We start from the raw sequence: 25,145 nt of genomic DNA, 5'->3' as shown, positions 1-25,145 counted from the left end.
TCACCCTTGCAAAGTCTGTGAAGCCGTTCGAAGCTGCCGGGGTTACGAAGCCGCCGCTCGGTGCTCGTGCCATTGCCCATCGGCTTGTACCGTGACGGAGCGGACAGCGCCGATTTCCGGTCTGTCCGATGATTCCTCCAACCTATACCCCGGGGAGCCCCGCTGTTCTCCCACCGTCAGCTACCAATAACACTGCAGTGAAAGCCGCCATCCTGCACTGTGCGCACGCCGCGTCAACTAGCTCCCAAGACGTCAGACGCTCTCTGCGGCCAACGTCACTCTGCGTCCGCCTGTTACGTCACAGGCACCAATATTATAGAACCAAAGGCAAGTTTAATATCACTGGCATTTGTCATGAAATTTGTTACTGTGCGGCAGTAGTACATTACAATACATAATAAATTACAATAAAAATATATAATACATAAATAGTGCAAAAAGAGAAAAAAGCAGTGAGGTAGTGTTCATGGAAATCAGATGGCAGAGGGGAAGATGCTGTTCCTGAATTTGTGAGTGTGATCTTTCAGGCTTCTGTACTCCTTCCTGATGATACCAATGAGTAGAGGGTATGTCCTGGATGATGCGGGTCCTTAACAATGGATACCATCTTTTTGAGGCTTTGCTCCTTAAAAATGTCCAGGATGCTGAGGATGCTGGTGCTCATGATGGAGTTGACTGAGTTTACAATTCTCTGCTGCTTACTTCGATCCTGTGCAGTGTCCCCTTCCCATTCCAGCCAGAGATGCACCCAGTTAGAATGCTCTTCATGGTACATCTGTAGAAATTTGTGAGTGTCTTTGTGTCACACCAAATCTTCTCAAATGCCTAATAAAATATAGTTGTGATTTCTTTGAGATGCATCACTATGTTAGGCCAAGGATAGATCCTCCGGGATGTTCACAGTCAGGAACCTGAAATTGCTCACCTTTCCACTTCAGATCCCTCGGAGAGGATAGCTTTGTGTTCCCACCTCTTATCTTTCTGAAGTCCACAATCAATTCTTCTGTCTCACTGATACTGAGTGCAAGGTTGTTGCTGTGACACCACTCAACCAGCTGATGTATCTCATTCCTGTATGCCTTCTTGTCACCATCTGAAATTGTGTCAACAATAGTTGCATCATTTGCAAATTTATGGATGGCACTTGAGCTGTGCCTAGCTACACAGTCATGGGTATAGAGAGATAGAGTACTGGGCTAAGAACATATCTTTGAGGTGCGGCAGTGTTGATTATCAGCAAGGTGGAGATGTTAGTTCCGATCAGCACAGACTGTGGTCTTCTGGTGAGGAGTCGAGGCTTAAGTTGCAGAGGGAAGTACAGGGCCCCGGATTTTGGAGCTTTTTCAATCAGAGCTGTAGGAATGATTGTATTAAGCACTTATTTGTGGTCAATAAACAGCTACCTTACATAGGTATTGTCTAGGTAATCTAATGCCTTGTGAAGAGCCAATGAGATTGCATCCACAGTAGACCTGACGATAGGAAAATTGTAGTGGGTTCAAGTCCTTCCTTAGGCAGGAGTTGATTGCAGACATAACCAACCTCTTAAAGCACTGCATCGCCATAAATGTGAGAGCCACTGAATGATAGTTATTATGGCAAATCACTCTACTTTTCTTGGGCACTGTATGATTGTTGCCCTAATGAAGTAGGTGGAAGCTTACAACTGTAACAATAACTTAACTCACTGGCCTCAAACAGCAAAAACTGTGACCCCTCTGGGGAAGAAATTTCTCCCCATTCCATCCTGAATGGCAAAACTCTAATTCTGAGACTGTGACCTGTGGTTCTAAGCACCCCTGCCAGGTAAAATACCCTCCCTGCACCCATCTGGTTAGCCATAAGAGCATAAGTTACAGAGCAGATCTAGGCCATTTGGCCCATCATGTCTGCTCTGCCATTTCACCATGTCAGATCCAATTTTTCTCTCAGCCCCAATCTCCTGTCTTCTCCCCGTATCTCTTCATGCCTTGAACAATCAAGAATCTATCAACCTCTGCCTTAAATATACATAAAGACTTTGCCTCCACAGCCGCCTGTTGCAAAGAATTCCACAGACTCACGATTCTCTGGCTAAAGAGATTCCTCCTAATCTCCATTCTAAAAGGATGCCCCTCTATTCTGAGGATGTGTCCTCTGGTCTTAGTCACTCCCACCAAAAGAAACATCCTCTCCACATCCACTCTATCAAGGATTTTCAGCATGTGAATAGTTTCAATAGAGTCACACCTCATTCTTCTGAATTCTAGTGAAAACAAGCCCAGAGCCTTTAAACACTCTTCAAGTGACAAGCCATTCAATCCTGGAATCATTTTTGTGAACCTCCTTTGATCCCTCTCCACTTTCAACTCATCCTTTCTAAAATAGGGGGCCCAAAACTGCTCATAACATTCCAAGTGAGGCCTCTCCAGTGCTTTATAAAGTCTCAACATTACATCCTCACTTTTATATTCTAGTCCTCTTGAAATGAATGTTAACATTGCATTTGCTTTCCTCACCACAGATTCAACCTGCAAATTAACCTTTAGGTAATTCTCTCAAGTCCATCAGTGCCTCAGATTTTTGTATTTTCTCTCCATTTAGAAAATAGTCATCACTTTAATACATTCTACCAAAGTGCATGGCCATACATTTCCTGACACTCTATTCCATCTGACATGTTTTTGCCCATTCTCCTAATCTGTCTAAGTCCTTCTGTAGACTCTTTACTTACTCAAAACTACCTACCCCTCCACTTATCTTCATATTCTCTGTGAACTTTGCACCAAACCATCAATTCCATCATCCAAATCATTGACATATAACATTAAAAAAATCAGTTCTAACACAGGCCCCTGTGGAACAGGAATTTTGCACATGCTGGAAATCCAAGCAACACACACAGAATGCAGGAGAAACTCAGCAGGCCAGGCAGCACTCATTGAAAAAAGAACAGTCGACATTTCAGGCCGAGATGAAGGGTCTCAGCCCAAAATATTGACTGTACTGTTTTCCATAGATACTGCCTGGCTGCTGAGTTCCTCCAGCATTTTGTGTGTGTTTCCTATGGGACACCATTAGTCACCAGCAACCAACCAGAAAAAGCTCCCTTTATTTCCACTCTTTGCCTCCCATCAATAAGCCACAACTTTATCCATGCTAGAATCTTCCCTGTAGTACCATGGGCTCATAGCTTATTAAGCAGCCTTGTTTATGGCTCCTTGTCAAAGGCCTTCTGAAAATCCAAGTACACAACATCCAACAATTCTCCTTTGTCTATGTGACTTGTTATTTCCTCAAAAAATTCCATGCTTGAGGAAATCATGCTGAATAGGGACTATTTTATCATGTGCCTCCAAGTACCTGAGACCTCATCCTTAACAATTGATTCCACTATCTTCCCACTGAGGTCAGACTAACTTTCTTCTGTCTCTCTCCTTTCTTTAAGAGTGGAGTGTGATTTGCAATTTTACAGTCTTCCGGAAACATTCCAGAATCCGTTGATTCTTAAAAGATCAATATTAAAGCCTCCACTATCTCTTCAGCCACCTCTTTCAGAACCCTGGGGTGTTCACCATCTGGTCCAGGTGACTTACCTACCTTCAAACCATTCATTTTCCCAAGATCCTTCAGTTAGTGATGGTAACGTCACACACTTCATGATCCCTGACATCTTGAACTTTCACCATACTGTTAGTATCTTCCACAGTGAAGACTGATACAAAGTACTTATTCAGTTCATCCATCATTTCCTTGACCTGACAGTCCTAAGGATTTAAAGGAACGAATTTCGGAAAGAGAATACAGACTGTTGCAAGAAACATAATATTGTTAGAGTAGCTGATTTTAACTTTCCACATATTGACTGAGAATCCCTTACTGTAAAGAACTAGATGGGATAGAGTTTGTCAAATCTGTTCAGGAAAGTTTCTTTCATCAGTACATAGAAGTTCCAACGAGAGAGCTTGCAATACTGGATCTATTATTATGGAATGAGACTGGGCAGGTGACAGAAGTTTGTGTAGGGGGACACTTTGCATCCTGTGACCACAGTGCCAATAGTTTCGAAGAAATTATGCAAAATAATAGTCTGGGTCTGTGGGTTGAGAATCTAAATTGGAGAATGGCTAATTTTGATGTATCAGAAATGATCTGGCAAGTATGGATTGGGACAGGTTGTTTTCTAGCAAAGGTGTACTTGCTAAGTGGGAAGCTTTCAAATTTTGAGAGTACAAAGCTTATATGTACCTGTCAGAATAAAAAGTAAAGAAAATCAGGAATCTTGGTTTTCAAGAGATGCGTGAAGCCAAAATATATGGGCAATCTTTAAAACATTCTTTGCATCTGTATTCACTCAGGAGAGGGATATAGAAAAGTGAGGCAAAGCAACAACTTGCTCTGGCAGTGTGTGCTTCAAGAAGACTTCAATCATACTAGTACCCAGGAAGATCGTAGGAACCTGTCTAAAAGACTATTGCCCAGTGGCACTTACAGTACATCCACAGTAATGACATGTTTTGAGAGGCTGGTGTTGAAGCATAATAAACTGTCTGAGTGGCGATTTGAATCCACTTCAATTCGCCATTGAAGCAGCAGGTCTACAGTTGATGCTACCTTGTTGGCTCTTCACACAACCTTGGAACACCTGGACATAAAGATTCATATATCAGGATGGTCTTTATCGATTACAGCTCAGCACTTAACACAATCATCCCCTCAAAACCATTCGTAAACTCCAAGACCTGGGCCTCAATACCCCCTTGTGCAATTGGATCCTGGATTTCCTTAATTACAAACCTCAGTCAGTCTGGAATGGCAAAGCATCTCCTCCGCAATCTCCAGCAGTACAGGAGCACTGCAGGGATGTGTACTTAGCTCCCTGCTCTAATTGCTTTACACCTCTGACTGTGTGGCTAAATACAGCTCCAACACTATGTACAAGCTTGCTGATGACATCACTGTTGTCAGCTGCATCAAAGGGAGTGATGAATCAGCATACAGGAGGGAGACTGAAAACTTGGGTGAGTGGTGTAATAACAACATCCTCTCACTCAATGCCAATAAGGCCAAGGAACTAATTGCAGACTTCAAGAGAGGGAAACCAGAGGTTAGTAATCATCAGAGAAGCAGAGATGGAGAGGGTCAATAACTTTAAAATCTCAGAAGACCTGTCGTGGATCCATCATGTAAATATAATTGTGAAGAAAGCTTAGCAGTGCCTCTACTTCCTCAGGAGTCTGCGGAGATTCGACATGTCATCAAAACCTTGGAAAACTTCTATAATTGTGTGGTGAAAGTGTGCTGACTGGTTGCATTATGGCCTAGTATGGGAACACCAATGCATTTGAGCAGAAAAATCTACAAAAGATAGTGGATTTGGCAGTACACAGGTAAAACCTTCCCACCCATTGAGCACATCTACATGAAGCACTGAGAAAAGGAAAGCAGCATCCATTATCAGAGATTCTCATCATCCAGGCCATACTCTTTTCTCACTGTTACCATCAGGTAGAAGAAACATCAGGACTTGCACCAGCAGTCATTTAATGACTCATTTATCTTGTTATTTCGTGCTCGTTTTTTATTTTTATTTCTTTGTGGGCTGAAGGGCCTGTATTGTGCTGTAAGTTTTCTTTAGATATCCGCACAGTTTGTTGTCCATTGATCCTGTTTATGTTTACTGTTCTATAGATTTGCTAAGGATGCCCATAGTAAAAGAATCTCAGGATTGTATGTGGTGACATGTATATTATGTACTCAGATAATAAGTGTTACTTTGTACTTTGAACCTCTGAACTTTGAACATTAACTTCATGGACCCTATACAGATTATAGAGGAGGAGATGTTAGCTACCCTGAGGCAATCAGAGCGGATTAATCCCCAGGGCTAACAAGGTGTTCCCTCGAACCCTACAAGATGCAAGTGCAGAAATTGCCGGAGCCCTAGCAGAGATATTTAAAACATCCTTAGCGTCAGGAGGAGTACCAGAGGATTGGAGGATAGCTTATGTTGTACTGCTATTTAAAAAAGGCTCTAAATATAAATCAGGAAATTATAGGCCTAACATCATTTGTGGGAAAGTTATTAAAAGGTATTCTAAGGGATCAGATATATTAGTATTTGGATAGATGTGGCCTCCATCAGTCATGGTCGACCATGGGTACTGCGCCTCTGGTAGTCACTGGGAGTGGCTTCTCCAGGGCACACGCCAGGGCAGAATTGATATTGAGATCCATCTGTTGCCCATGTCATCTCCATGCTAATGACGGGTCCAAAGGAACGACGGAGGTCGATATGGTTTGGTGCCAGCAGCATCGCAGGAGTTACCGTGCCGGTGTTGGGTGCAGCAGTCAGCCGCCTTCGGGACTCCGACTCCGGACTTTTCCTCAGTATTTACACCCGAAGCCTTTCCCATGACATGGACTGATTAAGGATAGTCAGCGTGACTTTGTGCGTGGTAGATTATGTTTTACAGATATTACAGAGTTTTTCGAGGAAGTTACCAGGAAAGTCGATGAAAGCAAAGCAGTAGATGTTTACATGTTATAAGGCTAGAGCACACATTTGGAGATTGGTCAATAAGTTTCAGTTGTTCGGCATTCAGGATGAGATAGTAAACTGGTTTAGAAATTGGCTTTGAGTTAAGCTCCATTTCTTTAATGCATCTTCTCAGGAGCCTCCCAGACTTCCCACATCCCAGATACAGTACAAAACACTGCCCCCGGAGCCATTCTCACTGCATTACAATGTCCTAACAGTTGAAGAATGAACGACGAGAGAAACCTGCATATACTTTAACACACCAAAACCACTCTAAAACTGGCACACTCAAAAGAATGGCTGCTCATCTTGCACTTGTATTATTTTTATTGGCCCTTTCTAATGAATCATTTGTCCCAGCTGAACACCAATGGGGAATGGTGTAGGAACAAGATGATGCTACAGATTCAGGGGGGGGTGTTGGGGCTGGAAGGAATAATAGAGACAGTGAGGGGTGTAGGGGCTGGAGAGAGTGAAGAACTGGGAAGAGGTGTAGGGACTGGAGGGGATTATGGAGATAGGGAATGGTTTAGAGGCTGGAGAGGGTGACTGTGATGGAGAGGGGTGCAAGGAGCAGAGGGGATTATGAAGACAGGGAGGGGTGTAGGGGGCATAGGTGAGATTAGTGTGGGAAGAAGGAAACTGAATTAACATATTCATTTAAGTGGTAGCTATTGATGATCGGTCCCATGCTGCGGTTTCTGTGACCCTCTCAAGGCTAGAGAGGAGTTGGTTGGTCAGCTGTGCTGGATTGGAGGGACAGGACCCAGACTGGGGTTGTCTGATTATCTCCCTGCCCCCCTCTCCCTTTCTTCCATTGTGCTTATTTTTCTGGTTTTTTTTCTGCTCGTTTTTCTCACTGTCCTTTCATTCCATTTTACTTTTCTGCCTCCCTCACCATCTCCCTCCACACTACTGTGTATTTAATTCTTTGTATATCTGAAACCCTGGATCACAATTTTTAGGTCTACCTGTAATTGTTCTGAGTGGACACTAATTCTTTCCATTCCCTCCCCCAACCCCACCCCTCCCTGCTCACTGACTCTCTGATTTCCATTTGCTTCCCTTTCCCATTCCCTACCCCCTTCTTCCTCATCTCCTTCCCCTCCCCCTCCTCCCCTACCACCTTCTTCTTTCTCCCCTTCCTTCCATCCCCCTCCCTCTGACTTCCCTCCCCAACTACCAACACTTCCTTCCCTTACCTGCCTCACCTCCCTTACTATGGTGAACTACATATACCTGTCTGGACATGCCCCCTGCTGACTGCTCCTGTGGCTCCTCCCACAGACCCCCAGTACAGAGGCAATTGAGGCCTGAGCCCGGCCCTCAGTCTCCAGGATGTAGTATGGTGGTCAACTACTGCTTGTTCTTTCTTCCAGTCAATAAAAGCTGATATCTTGCCTTCATGTCTCAGAGAGTTATTGATGGTGCATCACTTACCCTTCTCTGTCCCTGTTCCTGCCCCTCCTATTTCCACCTTCCCTCCACTTCCATAAGATATAGGAGCTGAATTACACCATTTGCCCCATCGAATCTGCTCCGCCATTTCATAATGGCTGATCCAATTTTTCTCTCAGCCCTAATCTCCTGATTTCTCCCTGTAACCTTTCATGCATTGGCTAATTAAGAACCTATCAATCTCTGCTTTCAATAAACCCAATGACTTGGCCTCCACAGGCAACTATGGCAACAAATTCCACCGATTCACCACTCTCTGGCTAAAGAAATTCTTCCTCATCTCTGTTCTGAATGAACATCGCACTCCTCAGGGCCAAGACTGCCCCACCAGAGGAAGCATCCTCTCCATATCTACATTATTAAGGCCTTTCAACATTTGATAGGTTTCAGTGAGAACTTCCCTCATTCTTCTGAATTCTAGTGAGTATATACCCAAGGCCTACAAATGCTCCTCATATGATAAGCCTTTCAATCCTGGAATCATCTTTGTGAACCTCCTTTAAATTTTCTCCAATGTCAGCACATCCTTTCCTAGATAAGGGGCCCAAAATTGCTCATAATACTCCAAGTGAGGCCTCACCAGTGCCTTACCAAGCCTTACTATTACATTCTTGCTCTTATATTCTTGTACTCACAAAATGAATGCTAATGTCGCATTCAAGTTCCTCACCACCAACTCAGCCAGGAGTGTAAATTAACCTTTAAGGAATCCTGCATGAGGACTCCCAAGTCCCTATGCACCTCAGAATTTTGAATATTCTCTCCATTTAGAAAACAGTCTAAGCTTTTATTTCTTCTACCTAAGTGCATGACCATACACTTCCTGTAATACCACGGGCTCTTAAATTGTCCAGCAGCCTCATGTGTGGCACCTTGTTCAAATATACAATATCCACTGCAACCCCCTTATCTATCCTACTTGTAAGTCAAAGAATTCCAACTGGTTCTTCAGGCAGGTTTTTCCCTTTAGGAAATGTCCTTGTTCACCATTACTACCTCTCCAGCATCATTTTCCAGCTGTTTAATATCTACTCTCACCTCACCTTTACACTTTATATATCAACTTTCTAACCAGCTCCCTAAAATCTCTCTTCAGGACCTACTCATCTTTCCTACCTCTGTCATTGGTGCCAATATGCACCAAAACTTCCCTCTGCTCACCCTCCCTATTTAGAATGCTGAGGATACAATCCAAGATGTTCCTGACCATGTCATTTGGGAGGCAACATACCATCCAGATGACACTATCATGTCCACAGAATCTTATCTCTACTCCACTAACAATAGAATTATTACTGCAGTCCTCTTCACCTCTCTTCTCTTCTCTTCTCAGCTGCAGTGCCAGAGATCTGGTCACTGCTGTCCCCTCTGTTAGTTAATTATCCCAAATAGTATCCAAAACAATACAATTATTATTCAGGGGAACAGCCCCTGGAGTCATTCTCACTGCAGTAACTTTGTGCTTCCCTTCCACCCTTCCTTCTGCCTCATTCCCTCTCTCCAACCTCTTCCCTCAAATCTCTGCTCCCCTCCTCTTTCCTCTCTCCCATGCCTTGTACTGCTTCTCTCCTCCTCCCCTCTTATTCCTCCCTCGCACCCCTTCTACCACTACTCAACTCCCCTCTTCCCCCTCTATCCCACATCTCCCCTCCTCCTCCCCCACCCCTACTCCAGCCTGTCCCTTCCTCCTGCTTCTTCCTTCCTGTTCCACCCCTTCTCCCCATCTCCCTTACACCCCTCCCCTCTTTCCTCCCACACTGCTCCCTCCATCCCCTGTGTCCACCTCACCCCTCCTCACTCTTCCTCCCTTCTACCACCTCCCTCCCCCTCTTCCCTCTTTCCTTCTTCCTACCTCCCTCACATCCCTCCCTTTTGCCTCTCCTACTTCCTCCCACACCTCCTCATGCCTCTCCCCTCCTACATCCCACGTCGCTCCCTCAATCTCCTATGTCTGCCTCATCTCTCCTCTCACCCCACCTCCCGCCTCACCCCTCCTCCTCTCTTCCTCCCTCCCACCCCTCCACTTGCCTCTCCCCTCCTCCTCCTTTCTCTCCCTCTCCTCTTCCTTCTCCTTCCCACAGCTCCACTTCTTCATCTCACCCCTCCTCTCAATTTTTCAAAACTCCTTAGATTCTGGATTAGTTCCTGAGGATTGGAGGGTGGCTAATGTAACCCCTCTTTTTAAAAAAGGAGGGAGAGAAAAACCGGGGAATTATAGACTGGTGAGTCTGACATCGGTGGTGGGGAAAATGCTAGAGTCGGTTATCAAAGATGTGATAACAGCACATTTGGAAAGAGGTGAAATCATCGGACAAAGTCAGCATGGATTTGTGAAAGGAAAATCATGTCTGACGAGTCTTGTAGAATTTTTTGAAGATATAACTAGTAGAGTGGATAGGGGAGAGCCAGTGGATGTGGTATATTTAGATTTTCAAAAGGCTTTTGACAAGATCCCACACAGGAGATTAGTGTGCAAACTTAAAGCACATGGTATTGGGGGTATGGTATTGATGTGGATAGAGAATTGGTTGGCAGACAGGAAGCAAAGAGTGTGAGTAAACGGGACCTTTTCAGAATGACAGGCATTGATTAATGGGGTACCGCAAGGCTCAGTGCTGGGACCCCAGTTGTTTACAATATATATTAATGATTTAGACGAGGGAATTAAATGCAGCATCTCCAAGTTTGCGGATGACACGAAGCTGGGCAGCAGTGTTAGCTGTGAGGAGGATGCTAAGAGGATGCAGGGTGACTTGGATAGGATAGGTGAGTGGGCAAATTCATGGCAGATGCAACTTAATGTGGATAAATGTGAGGTTATCCACTTTGGTTGCAAGAACAGGAAAACAGATTATTATCTGAATGGTGGCCGATTAGGGAAAGGGGAGGTGCAATGAGACCTGGGTGTCATTGTACACCAGTCATTGAAGGTGGGCATGCAGGTACAGCAGGCGGTGAAAAAGGCAAATGGTATGTTGGTATTCATAACAAGAGGATTCAAGTACAGGAGCAGGGAGGTTCTACTGCAGTTGTACAAGGCCTTGGTGAGGCCACAGCTGGAGTATTGTGTGCAGTTTTGGTCCCCTAATCTGAGGAAAGACATTCTTGCCTAGAAGAAGGTTCACCAGATTGATTCCTGGGATGGCAGGACTTTCATATGAAGAAAGACTGGATTGACTAGGCTTATACTTGCTGGAATTTAGAAGATTGAGGGGGGATCTTATTGAAATTTATATAATTCTAAAGGGATTGAACAGGCTAGATGCTGGAAGATTGTTTCCGATGTTGGGGGAGTCCAGAACGAGAGGTCACAGTTTAAGGATAAAGGGGAAGCCTTTTAGGACCGAGATGAGGAAAAACTTCTTCACACAGAGAGTGGTGAATCTGTGGACTTCTCTGTCACAGGAAACAGTTGAGGCCGGTTCATTGGCTATATTTAAGAGGAAGTTAGATATGGCCCTTGTGGCTAAAGGGATCGGGGTTATGGAGAGAAAGCAGGTACAGGGTTCTGAGTTGGATGATCAGCCATGATCATACTGAATGGCGGTGGAGGCTCGAAGGGCCGAATGGCCTGCTCCTGCACCTATTTTCTATGTTTCTATGTTTCATCTCTCCCTTCCTCCCTCCCACATTGTTCTCTCAAATCTCCTCCTACCACCTGTCTTCTACAGCCCCATCCTTTCCCCCCAACTCCTCCACATGCCCCTCCCGTCCTCCTTCCCTCCTCCTTCCTCCCACCATTCTCTACTCCTCCTTCCCTCAATGCTTTCTCAAACCCCTACTTCCACCTCTCCCTTCCTCCCCCTCCCCTCACCCACCCGCCTCTCCTCCTTCCTACCCCTCCTAACATCTCTACCCTCATCTTCTCATCCCACTTCCTCCCACACCACCTCTCCTCCCTCCCAACTCCCTCCTTTCTGTCCCATCCTTCTCCTGCCTCTTCCCTCTTCCCTTCTTCCCCTCCTCCCTTCCACTACTACTCCCATCTTTCCCCTCCTTCCTCCAACACTATTCCCTCAATCCTTTCCTTCCACCTCACTCTCGTCCCACCCTCCCTACTGCCTCTCTCCTCCTCCCCTCTTCCCCTTTCTTCCCAACCCTCCTTCTGCCTCCCCACTCCTGCCTTCCACCCCTCCTCCCTCCCATTCTTCATCCGCCCCTTTTCCTGCTCCATCCCATCATTTAACTCCAGTCTCCACCTCCCCCTCTCTCCCATACCTCCCACCAATCTTCCTGCCTCTCCGTCCTCCCTCCCTCACCTCCACCTCCTTTCCACCCCTTCTCTTACCTCTCTCCCCTCCTATCCCTCTTTCCATCTTTCCCTCTCCCTCATCACACACTGCTCCCTCAATCTCTTCCTTCTGCCTGTCCCCTTTTCCCATCCCTCCCACACTTCCCTTCCTCCTTACCACAACTCCTTCCACCCACCTCTCCTTGCACCTCTCTCCATTCCTCTCCTCCTGCCTCTCCTCCTCCCCTCCCACACTCTCTCAATCCCCTCATGCCTCTCCCCTCTTCCCACCCCTCCCATCACCTCTTCTCTCCTCCTCCCTCCTACCCTTCCTCTCCCCTATCTCCCACCCCTCTTCCTGCCTCTTCCCACCTTCCTCCCACCCCTCCTCCCATCTTTCTTCCTCCCCACCAACCCTTCTTCTACCTCTCCTTTCCCACCACTCCTCCTTCCACCCCTCTCCTCCCCTCTTTTCCCCTCTGAACCTTCCTCTCCCTCCGCAGTCCCTCGTTTTGGTTTCCCATCACACCCCTCCTCGCTTCCTCTCCCTTTATATCCCCTCCACCTTCGACCTCTTTCTTCCTTCCCTCCCCTCACACTGCCTCCACTTCTCTCTACCTTCAACCCCCCCATCTCCTTTCCCTTCCCTTCCTCTTCTTCAGTCCTTCCTCTTGCCCTTCTATGAGATAATAAGACCATAACATATAGGAGCCGAATTAGGCCATTTGGCCCATTGTGTCTGCTTTGTCAATTCATCATGACTAACCTAATTTTCCTCTCAGCCCCAATCTCTTATCTTCTCCCTGTATCCTTTCATGCCCTGACCAATCAAGGATCTATCAACCACTGTCTTAAATACACACAAAGACTTGGTCTCCACAGCCACCAGTGGCAAAGAATTCCACAGATTCGCCATTCACGGGCGAAAGAGATTCCTCGTAATCTCCGTTCTAAAAGAACACCCCTCTATTCTGAGGACGTGTCTTCTGGTCTTACACTCTCCCACCAAAGGAAACATGCTCTCAGCATTTGATAGATTTCAATGGGGTCACCCCTCATTCTTCTGAATTCTAGTTCAGAGCCTTCAAATGTTCTTCATGTGACAAGCCATTCAATCCTGGAATCATTTTTGTGAACCTCCTTTGATCCCTCTCCAGTCTCACCACTGCCTTTCCCTCAGCACCCTGTCTTTTCCCACCATTTGCTGCTCTCTGAGCTCCACCACTCCTTTCCCTCCAATCCCCATCACTACCCTGAGTTTCCCCCTCTTTCATCTCCCTTCCTTCTTCACTTCCCTTCCCCCACTCCCCTTCCTTCCCTTCCACCTCCTTCTTCTCTATCCTTCCCCTCCTCCTTCTTCCTATCTGCCCTTCCACATCCCTCTCCACTCCCTCCCACTCCTACTACTTCCTGTCCCTTTCTCTCCCCATCCCTTCCCCGTGCTTCCCTCAATTATTATCCCCTTCCCCCACCTCTGTCCTCTCTGCCTCATACCTTCCACCTGCCTTCATCCCTCTCCTCCCAAACTCCCTCCCTCCTCACCTCTCTTCCCCTCCTCTCTCCTTGCCCCTCACCCTCCCTCCCTCCTAGCCTCTTTCTCTTCTCTTCTTCCCTGCCCCTCACCCTCCCTTTCTCCTCCCTCCCACCTTTTCAGCACTTCCTCCATCCTTCTGTCATCCCACCCACTTTATCGCCTCCTCCCTCCCTACCATCATTCCCCCGTCCTCCAGTCTCCCTCCCTCCCCCTCCTTGCTTTCCTCTCTCTGCATCTTCTGGTATCCCTCTTTCCCCACCTCCAACCCCCTCCATCTCTGTTTCTTTCTCAAAAATAGAAAGTCAATTAATCGTGCGTGTGTGTCTGTTGTTTTCTCTATCTCCTCTCTCTCCTTTCTCTTTTTCTCTCTCTCCCCAAACACCCCCACACCACACCTTTCACTCTCACTTTTGTTTTGTCCCTCCTCCCACTTCCCGCTTTATCTCACCCTTTCATCCCTCTGTCCTTCTATGCCTCCCCTCCTCTCTCTGTTTCTATATGGTCAGATTCAGTCTGTGTATGTCTTTCTCTCTCGCTCTTTGTGACGGGCTGGGACTGGATCTCTGCTGAATCCACTTACATTCCACATCAGCACGATTAGAGCGGGAAGAGTGGGGGTGGGTGGTGGGTGGGGGGTTGGGGGGAAAGGGGTTGTAAATCAAAACCAAGTAAACAATCTCCTTCTGCCTTCACCATCTCCCCCATGTCCCACAAAGACTGTGAATTAAACTACCCTGCAGTTGCAGACATAAACCTCACCCCTCCCTCTCGCACGGGCTGGGGAGCGAGGTCTGTGGGGGTGGGGGGAGAGGAGTGTGAGGAACTGATAAGGGGTGGTGACTGAGTGAAAGAGAAAAGAAGCTTTTGTGCGGGACCAGATAACTTCACTGCATCACACCCCTTCTCTCTGTCCACAGTGGCACAGTCCTTCCCATCCCCTGCTAATCCCCCCCAAAAAAATTACTTTTTTTTCCCTTCTCTCAGTCTCATTTTCCTGGAGACTGCTTGAAATTCCAGCACTTCCTGCCAGGAACGTTCCGTTTTGCTTTCTTTCTTGCTCTCTGTCTACCTCCCCCTCTTCTACCCTCCCTACCCTCATACCCAACCCCGACCCCCATCCCCACCACCCCCTTCCCCACCCACCCAACTGAGGATTGTAACAAGAAATGTTTCGCTCTGTGATTTGGATCCTCTGCTTCGGAACCACCACTGCAGGTAGGAGGAAACCAACTTTCTAACTCTTTCTCCCCACCCCAGTCTCCATCTACTTTCAGCCCCCATGCTTCTGGCTGTCACTGGGTCCCACACTCTCCATCCCACCATCACATTCCCTGTCCCTCCCTCTTTCCAGTCTTTACTGAACTCTGTCTGGCACTTTCTTCAGTTACTGCTTCATCTCTCTCTCTCTCTCTCTCTCTCTCTCTCTCTCTCTCTCTCTCTTTCTTTCTCTCCCCCTCTCTTCCCCCTCTCTCTTTCTCTTTCTCCCTCCCTCTCCCCCTCTCTCCCATTCCTTTTCATTCTGACACTCAGTTTCTCTCCCCTTTTCTCTTGCTCTCTCCCTCCTCTCTCTCTTTCTCACTTACTGCCACCCCAATCCCCATCTCTGCACATTTTCTGATCACTCTCTGACTTCTGTTCTCCCAGCATCTACTGCCCTTGGAGTGGACAGGGAATTAACCCTTCACCCGGGAAAAAAACTTATGAAATTGATGTAGCCCCACAACATCCCAAAATACTTTAATACTGACAAGACCTACTTGGAATGTAGGCCCTGTTTGAGTATATAAGTGCAAATGTGTGCATAGCAAGATTCCTCTGCAGAGATGAGAACAAGGCCGTGGTCATGTGTTTCAGTCAACATGATGAACATTTTACAATGGGATTGGGGTGGCAACCCCTTTGCCATGAGGATTTTGGGGATCTTTGAGGAGATCAGTAAACCACCAGTGTGAAAAGAGAACAGTGGCAATCTAGAGCTCCCTCTTCCTGCCAGGCTCTCCCTCAAATTTTCAGCTGGGCATAGGAGCTTCCTCAGCATTTTACCCGCACTCTGGTGCTCCTTCATTACTGCCTCTCCCAGTTTACAGTGTTCCTGTGATCACTATATCTAACTCATGTTCTAGGAGTGTGTCATGGGACAGCGTAGAGGGAACTTTACTCTGAACTGTGTCCTGGGAGAGTTTGGAGGGAGCTTCACTCTGTGTCTAACTCATGCCCTGGGAGTGTGTGATGGGATAGTGTAGAGGGAGCTTCACCCTGTGTTTGACCCATGCCCTGGGAGTGTGTGATGGGACAGTTTAGAGGGAGCTTCACTCTGGGTCCGAACTGTGTGACAAGAAGCTTGAATTGATGTTTGATGTCATAATTTGTAGACTGGTGGTGTTTGCCTCTCCTGTCTTTCAGCTGTGATAGATGTCTCTATGGACTTCAGTAAAGTATTTGACAAGTGCTGCATGGCATGGAGAGCTGCTTCAGAAAATCATGGTACATAGCATCTAAGGATTGCCTGATGAAGAGTGGCAGAGGGTTGTTGCATGCAGGGACTGATGATATACTGTAGAGATTGGTACTGGAACCATTGCTGTTGGCTGCTCTATATCACATCAACAGCTTGCATATGAATGTGGGAGATAACACAGCGAAATGCTGGAGGATCTCAGCAGGTTAGGCAGCATCTATGGAAAGGAATAAAGAGTTGACGTTTTGGGTTGAGGTCTGATGTAGGATTTCTGCCCAAATCATTGTCTCTTTATTCATTTCTATAGATGCTGCCTGACCTGCTGAGTTCCTCAAGGATTTTGTGTGTGTTACTCTGGATTTCTGCATCTACAGAATCTCTTGTGTTTGTGAATGTAGAGGAAATATTTGTAATTTTGTGAATAACATGAAAGTTGGCAGTATTGCGGGTAGCAAGGAAGGTTACTAAGACTACAGTCAGATATAAAATCAATAGAAAGTTGTCAGACAGGTGTTAGGTAATGCATTTTGGGAAGTGAGATAGGGGTAGGACATGTAAAGTAAATGGTAGGGCTCCAAGGAAGGTTGATAAACTGAAAGTGGCAACATGGGTTCATAGCAGAGGTTCTCAACCTTTTTTTAATGCCATGGACCAATACCATTAAGCAAGGGATCCATGGACACCAGGTTGGGATTTCTTAGTCTATAGGGTCTTAAGGTAAGTATATAGATTACTGATTTCACAGGTTGGGCATGGAATACAAATGTGGGGATTCCATGTTTCAGTGGTACAGAACACTGATTAGGCTGCCCTTGGAAAACTTGTGAGAGGATGAATGTGGTTGCACTGGGGTCTATGCAGAGGAGATTCACCAGTATGGTGAATTATGTAAGAGGCGTAGGTGTAGCCAATATAATCTCTTCCCCATCATAGAGATATCAAAAACAGGAGGGCAGAGATTTATGATGACAGGAAGGAGATTTAAAGGGGAAGCTATTTTACACAGAGGAGTTGACATGTGGGATACACTGCCAGGGGAGGTGTCAGAGACATTTAGACAGACACAGAGAGGCAATGTGTAGAAGGGCCTGACACTTTTGAAGGAAGTACAAAATAAGCCAAATGCATATTTAATTTTGCTTTGATTTTCCAGTTCTTTTGAAAATAACACTGCGACCCAGAGGTGTAGTGTGTAGAGCCACTATGTCACAGCTCCAGACTCAAGTTTAAACCTGATCTCCTGCACAATGTGTTCCTGCACCCCTCCCTATCTTTTGCAGAAACCCCAGTCAGGGATAGTAACAGCCCCTGCTCTCAGCTTCATTTCCTGGTCTTGTCTTCTATGCTTCAGTTAAGCACGAGTGGTTACTGTGTACTAAGTTCACTATGTTATCTGCCTTTTGTGTGCACCTTTTCCCTCCAATCAGCTACATTCCTAGCCCAGTCTTTCAGCCCTCATGGCTTTGGGGATCAGGAACTGTTTTCCATTTGTGTTGCCTGGGTCTCCAGACTAATTGAACAATGAGGACTTTCAAAGAGTAGTGAGATGAAAGTGGCATGGCTTGTCAATAGTGGAGAGGAGTGGTGTGTCATAAGCGAGGGAAAGAGAGAGAGAGTGGGAGAGGGAGAGGTGAGAGAGAGAGAGAGAGAGAGAGAGAGGGGGGGAGACAGAGTGGGAGAGGTGAGAGAGAGAGAGGGAGACAGAGTGGGAGAGGGAGAGGTGAGAGAGAGAGAGAGAGAGTGGGAGAGGGAGAGGTGAGAGAGAGAGAGAGGGAGACAGAGTGGGAGAGGGAGAGGTGAGAGAGAGAGAGAGAGAGGGAGAGTGGGAGAGGGAGGTGAGAGAGAGAGGGAGAGGTGAGAGAGGGAGAGAGAGTGGGAGAGGGAGAGGTGAGAGAGAGAGAGGGAGAGAGAGTGGGAGAGGGAGAGGTGAGAGAGAGAGAGGGAGAGAGAGAGTGGGAGAGGGAGAGAGAGTGGGAAAGGGAGAGGTGAGAGAGAGAGAGGGAGAGAGAGTGGGAGAGGGAGAGGTGAGAGAGAGTGGGAGAGGGAGAGGTGAGAGGGAGAGTGGGAGGGAGTGGGAGAGGGAGAGGTGAGAGAGAGAGAGGGAGAGAGAGAGTGGGAGAGGGAGAGGGAGAGAGAGAGTGGGAGAGGTGAGAGAGAGAGAGGGAGAGAGAGTGGGAGAGGGAGAGGTGAGAGAGAGTGGGAGAGGTGAGAGAGAGAGAGAGAGAGAGAGAGAGGGAGAGAGAGAGTGGGAGAGGGAAAGGTGAGAGAGAGAGAGGGAGAGAGAGTGGGAGAGGGAGAGGTGAGAGAGAGAGAGGGAGAGAGAGAGTGGGAGAGGGAGAGGGAGAGAGAGAGTGGGAGAGGTGAGAGAGAGAGAGGGAGAGAGAGTGGGAGAGGGAGAGGTGAGAGAGAGGAGAGAGAGAGGGAGAGAGAGTGGGAGAGGGAGAGGTGAGAGAGAGAGGGAGAGAGAGTGGGAGAGGGAGGTGAGAGAGGGAGAGAGAGAGTGGGAGAGGGAGAGGTGAGAGAGGGAGAGAGAGAGTGGGAGAGGGAGAGGTGAGAGAGAGAGGGAGAGAGAGTGGGAGGAGAGAAGAGAAAACAGAAAGAACAACAGAGGGAGAAGAGAGGGAGTTGGAATTAGGCAGAGTGAGGTGCAGAAAGAGAGGGGTCATTGGGAAAGAGGGTGCAGAGGGAGAAGGGGAAAGCAGGAGAGAGAAAAGGGGGAATTAGGGTAAGAAGAAAGGGAAGGAGAAAAAGATAGAAACAGAGGTGAGGAGAAAGATATGGCAGGAGGGTGGTAAGCTGTGCAAGGCAGTAACAGTAATGTCAAAAATGGAGAGAGGGAATAAGAGACCCAGCAAATAGAGATGAGGTATGAGGATGTATAATGAAAGGGCGAGGGCTCCTGTGGATTGTGACCACCCCAGGCTCCAACTCCCATCTGAACCTCTGCCCCACCAATACTTCACCCTGCTGTCCTCGCCCTGCTCTGAGAGAGGCCAGGGTTGCCCTGGGTTACCGGCAGGCAGAGGAGGAGCCTGGCAGGAAATTCTGCACATTCCATTCTCTGGGAATCATGAGAGGCAGGAGAAGGGAGAGAGATGTGGGCCACAGGCAGGAGAGAAGAGGGAGGGAGGGAGGAGAGAAGTGGGCAGATAGTTTACTGCCTCAGAAAGCAGGGAACTCGTCGAGGTTGAGGCAGATTCACTGACTGTAACTCCTTGCCCATTCCCCTTATCTTGGATCTGTCCTGTGAAACAGTTTGTGTGGGTTGACCAGGAGATCCAGCCGCCGGACACAGCTCACTGCACTTTATGCACCGAGCCTCGGTCTGGTGCAGAGGCCTGGGGTGGAGTAAAGTGAGGAGTCAGTCTTTCCTGAGATAGAGAGAGAGCTAGAGATAGAGAGAAAGGGGGGGGAGGGAGAGAGAGAGAGAGAGAGAGAGAGAGAGAGAGTTAAAATTACATTCTTCCCTTAGTTCTATCTTAGTTCTATCTCAGGTAGTGATTGCCCCTTCGTCAACAGCCTTGTTCACTAACCCTCTCTCCTCACCCCTCACAACAAGATGGTTCTCCCACAACACGGTTAGTTTGGATTTCAGGGTCCCCCTGTGGAGTGAATCTGGGGCAGGGTCTTGTGGGGAGAATGACAGGGGGCCATGTAGAGAGAGAAAGAGGAAAGAGTGACAGAGAGGGGTGAGTAAGAGAAGGGGAGAAAGGGAGGGAGAGATTTTTACCCAAAATGCTGACAATTCATTTACCTCCATAGATGTTGCCTGAACCACTCAGCACTTTGTCAGAGCTTGAAAAAAAGGGAGAGACAGGGGGTAGGGGAAAAGGGAGAGGAGAGAGAGACAGAGAGAGGGAGAAAGACAGAGGGGAGACAGAGCAAGGAAAGGGGAGAGGGAGGGTGAGAGAATGAGGACGTGGAAGAGGGGAAGGGGAGGGAGAGGGAGAGAACATGAAGAAGGGGCAAGGGAAAGGGTGAGGAGGGTAGAGGGAGGGAGAATGGAAGAAGGAGATAGAGAGGGAGGGGGAGGAGGGAGTGGGAGAGGGAGAGGTGGAGAAGGGGAAAGGGTGAGAAGGGGAGAGGGGGAGAAGAGAGGGAAAGGGAGTCTTAAAGAAGTGCAGCAATAGGAAAAGGCTGTACCACCTAGTCCATGCCAAAATCAATGAAAACCAAATCCATGTACCTATCCAAATTTCTCTTGAGTGTTCAAGTCGAGCTCATATGCACCACTTGTGCCGGCAGCTCATTCCACACTCTCACAACCCTTTGAGTGATGATGTTTCCCCTCATGTTTCCCTTACAACTTTTAACCTTTCTCTCTAAAGCCATGACCTCCAGTTGTAGTCCCAACCAACCTCTGTGGAAATAGCCTGCATGCATTTACCCTATCTAAACCCCTCTTAATATTGTATACCTGTATCAAATCTCCTCTCAATCTTCCATGTTCTAAAGAATACATTCCTAACCTATTCAATCTTTCCTTATAGTTCAGGTCCTCCAGACCAGGCAACGTCCTTGTAAGTTTACTCCGCACTCTTTTAACTGTGTTTATATCATTCCTGTAGGTAGGTGACCAAAACTGCACACAATACTCCAAATTAGGCCTCACTCACCAACATCTGTTACAACTTCAACATAACATCCCATCTTCTGTACTCAATACATTAATTTATGAAGGCCAATGTGTCAAAAGCTTTATTTCTGTCCCTACTTACCTGTGATGCCACATTCAATGAACTTAGGACCTGTATTCCCAGATCCCTTTGTTCTACCATACTGCTCAGTCCCTATCATTTACTGTGTAGGACTTACCCAGGTTGGTCCTATCGAAGTGCAAAACCTTGCACTTGTTTGCATTAAATTCCATCTGCCATATTTCAGCCCTTTTCTAGCTTCCTCGCTGTTCACTACACTCCTGATCTTGGTGTCATTTGCAAATTTGCTAATCCAGTTAGCCACATTATCATCCAGATCATAAACAACAAAGGATCCAGCACTGATCCCTGTTGCACATCACTAGTCACAGGCCTCCAGTCTGCAAGGCAACCCTTTACTACACACTCTGGCTTCTCCCACAAAACCAATGTCTAATCCAATTTACAACCTTATCTTGAATGCTGAGCAACTGATCCTTCTTGACCAGCCTCCCACACATGGCCTTGTCAAATGCCTTGTGAAAGTCCATGGAAACAACATCTATTGCCTTTGCTTCATCCACTTTCTGGGTAACTTCCTCAAAAAACTCTTTAAGATCGGTTAGATATGATTTATCATGCACAAAACTATGCTGACAATTGTTAATCACTCCGTGTCTATCTAAATACTGATATATATATGGTCTCTTAAAATACCTTCCAATATCCTTCCCACAACTGATATCACACTCACAGGCCAATAATTTCCTTGTTAATGTTTAGAGCTTTATTTCAAACAGCAGGACAACACTGACTATCCTACAATCCTCTGGTACCTCTCCTGTTGCTAAGGATGATTTAAATATCTCTGCTAGGCCCTGGCAATTTCTGACCTACCTCCTGTAGGGTCCAAGGGAGCAACTTGTTGATCCCTGGGGATTTATCCACCCTGAATTGCCTCAGTTTAATAAACACATCCTCCTCTGTAATCTGTACAGGGCCTATGAAGTTGATGTTGCTTTGCCTCACTTCTATAGATTCTGAAACTGTCTCCTGAGTAAATACAGATGCAACGTATGCACTTAAGATCTCCCCCATTTGTTTTGGCTCCACACATTTGTTCTTCTAGAGGACCAACTGTGTCTCTGAATCCTTTTGCTCTTGACATTCTTGTAGAATCCTCTGGGATTCTCTACCTTGTCTGCTAGAGCAACTTTGTGCCTTCCTTCAGCCCTCCTGATTTCTTTCTGTGTGTTCTCTTGGATTTCTTATACTCCATAAACACCTCATTTGTTCCTACTTGCCTATACCTCCTATTCAGCTCTTTTTTTCCCTTAACTAGGACCTCAATATCTCTTGAAAATGAAGCTTCCCTACACTTATTATCTTTACCTTTTATTTTGACAGGTACATACAAGCTTTGTACTCTCAAAATTTAGTTTTTGAGGTCCTTCCACTTTCCAAGCTCACCTTTGCCTGAAAACAGCCTGTCCCAATCTGTATTTGCCAGATCATTCTGATACCATCAAATTTTGCCTTTCTCCAATTTAGAATCTCAACCTTTGCATATTTACTTTGAAACTAATGGCATTGTGGTCACTGGATGCAAATGTTCCCCTACACAGACTTCTGTCACCCACAGTGTCTCATTCTCTAATAGCAGGTTCAGTATTGCGCACTTTCTCATTGGGACATCTACGTACTGATGAAGGAAAATTTCCTGAACAGAATTGACAACTCTTATCCCATCTAGTCCTCTTACAGTATGGGATTCCCAGTCAATATGTGGAAAGTTAAAGTTAGCTGCTCTAACAACATTATGTTTCTTGCAACAGCCTGCAACCTCTACAGAGTTGTTCCTCTCAATTCCTAGAACTGTTGGGTGGTGTAATATAGCATCATTAATATGGTCATACCTTTCTTATTTCTCAGTTCCACCTATAATGTCTTATTAGTCGAGGTCTCCAGTCTGTTCTGATGGAGCTTTGCTGTGACATTTTCCCTGAGTAGTAATGTCATCTCTCCTCCTTTAATCCTTCCCTCTCTGTCATGTCTAAAACAATGGAATCCTTGAAAACAGAGCTGCCAGTCCTGTCCCTCCTGACCAAGTCTCATTAATGGCTACAACGTCATAATTCTAGGTGTTGATCCATGCACTGAGCTCATCCCCCTTTCCTACGATATTCCTTGCATTGAAAATAATGCTCAGGTCACTAGACAGTATGATTCTTAAATATGTCTGAGGTCTTACCAGCATCTGCCTCCACAACTTGTTCACTACCTGTTCTGCCATTTTGGTTCCCATCCCCCTGCAACTCTAGTTTAAACCCCACCATGTAGCATTAACAAATCTTCCCACTAGGATATTAGTCCCCCTCAGGTGCAAATCATCCCTTTTGAGCAGGTCTTATTTTCCCTATAACAGAGCCCACTGACCCAAAAATTTTGTGCTCTCCCTCCTACACCTACACCTTAGCCACGTATTAAACTGTATAATTTTCCTAGCTCTGGCCTCTCTAGTACATGGCATAGGTAGCAATATGAAATCGTAACCCTAGAGGTCCTGCTCTTTAACTTAGCACCTAACTCCCAATGCAGAACCTCGTCACTCATCCTACCTTTGTCATTGGTACCTACATGGACCACGACCTCTGGCTCTTCACCCTCCCACTGAAGACTTGTGATGTCCTGGGGCCTGGGACCCAGGAGGCAACAAACCATCGGGGAATCTTGTTCTTTCCCATAGAACCTCCTGTCCATTCCCCTAACCAACAAATCACAGCATGCCTCTCTCTGGCCTTCCCTCTGAGTCACAGAGGAAGACACAGTGCCAGAGACCTGACCACTGTGACAGTTAGGTCAACCTCCCTCCCCCTCCAAAAGTATCCAAAGCAATTTACCTGTTGTTAAGGGAGATGGCCACAGGGATATTGTGCATTCACTCCCCAATCCCTTTCCCCTTCCTGACTGTCATTCAGTTTCCTGTTTCCTGTACCTTGGGTGTAACAACTTCTCTATAAGTCCAATCTATCACTCCTTCAGCCTCCCAAATGCTCATCCACTTGAATAGTTCATCCAGTTCCAGGTTCATCTCCTTAATGAGGATTGCTAGAAGCTGCACCTGGATGCACTTCTTGTAGTTGTAGTGGTCAGGGGCACTCCCTGCCTTCCTACATCCCTCAAGAGGAGCATTCAACTATCCTGCCTGGCATCTCTACTGTCTTAGCTGAGCAGATATAAAAAAGTGAAAGGAAAAAAGCTTAACCTGGAGCTTTTCTTTTTATTACTTCCTCTGACTGAAGCCTCTCTTCACTGAAGCCTTGAAGAGCTAAAGCCTCAAGATCACCACTCTGACTCTGTCCACTCAGACGACAGCTGTCGTGCTTGTCCCTGTCTTCATTTAATTTGCTCTTGCTAATCAATCTCAAACATGGATTGTTTGCCGGTCAAAGCTGTATTATGCTGCCATGACTCTCTGCTTCCTTTTTCTACTCAGGCAGTGGACCTGAGTGAATCCACCTCCTCTCTGGTTATTTCAAAAGGACTTGGACAGATTAAGAGAATGGCCAAGAAAGTGGCAAATGAAATATAATGTTGGAAAATGCATGACCATGCACTTTGGGAGTAGAAACAAATGTGCAGACTATTTTCTAAAAGGGAAGAAAATCCAAAAATCTGTGATGCAAAAGGACTTAGGCATCCTCATGCGGAATACAGGAAAGGTTAACTTGCAGGTTGAGTCAGTGGTGAGGAAGGAAAATGCAATGTTAGCATTCATTTCAAGAGGTCTAGAATACAAGAGCAGGGATGTGATGCTGAGGCTTTATAAGGCACTGCTGAGGCTTTAGTATTTAGTATTCTGAACAGTTTGGGTTACTTATTGAAGAGAAAATGTGTTGCCATCGGAGAAGGTTCAGAAGAGGTTCCCAAGGATGACCCCAGGAATAAAAGGGTTATCATATAAATAACTTGGATAGCTCTGGGTCTGTATTTGATGGAATTTAGAAGGATGATGGGTGATCTTATTGAAAGCTTTCAAATGTTTAAAGGACTAGACAGAGTAGATGTGGAAAGGATGTTTCCCATGGTGGGGGAGTCTAGGATAAGAGGGCACAACCCTCTTATAGAGGATTATCCATTTAAAATAGAGATGCAGAAAAATTTCTTCAGTCAGTGGCGTATTTGTTACCAAGAACAGCTGTGAAGGCCAGGTCTTTAGGTGTATTTAAGGCAGAGCTTGATAAGTTCTTGATTGGACACAACATCTATAACCATATGAGGAGAAGGCTGGGGAATGGGGCTGGGGA

General features: G+C 46.4%; 2 protein-coding genes across 8 annotated transcripts in view; one reads left to right on the top strand and one right to left on the bottom strand.

The window, feature by feature from the left end:
• Positions 1–138, bottom strand: part of LOC132380909 (mitochondrial import receptor subunit TOM40B-like) — a 93,782-nt gene extending 93,644 nt beyond the window's left edge. For all 5 annotated transcript variants that reach the window (XM_059949833.1, XM_059949832.1, XM_059949830.1 and 2 more), the window contains exon 1: positions 5–138. In XM_059949833.1, coding sequence (XP_059805816.1) covers positions 5–80 — 76 coding nt within the window. In that variant the 5' untranslated portion in view covers positions 81–138. The remainder of the gene's footprint in view (positions 1–4) is intronic.
• Positions 5–25,145, top strand: part of LOC132380908 (kin of IRRE-like protein 1) — a 210,246-nt gene continuing 185,105 nt past the window's right edge. For 2 of the 3 annotated variants that reach the window (XM_059949827.1, XM_059949826.1), the window contains exon 1: positions 5–327. In XM_059949827.1, the coding sequence (XP_059805810.1) occupies positions 129–327 (199 nt within the window). In that variant the 5' untranslated portion in view covers positions 5–128. Of the gene's footprint in view, positions 328–14,437; positions 14,959–25,145 lie in introns of those variants that run through there. The other variant, XM_059949828.1, reaches the window with a different exon arrangement.

Source organism: Hypanus sabinus, chromosome 25 (assembly GCF_030144855.1).
Source record: "Hypanus sabinus isolate sHypSab1 chromosome 25, sHypSab1.hap1, whole genome shotgun sequence".
NCBI classification, from domain to species: Eukaryota; Metazoa; Chordata; class Chondrichthyes; order Myliobatiformes; family Dasyatidae; genus Hypanus; species Hypanus sabinus.
Note: the sequence above shows the minus strand (reverse complement) of the source record. Positions and strands in the feature narration are given on the sequence as shown.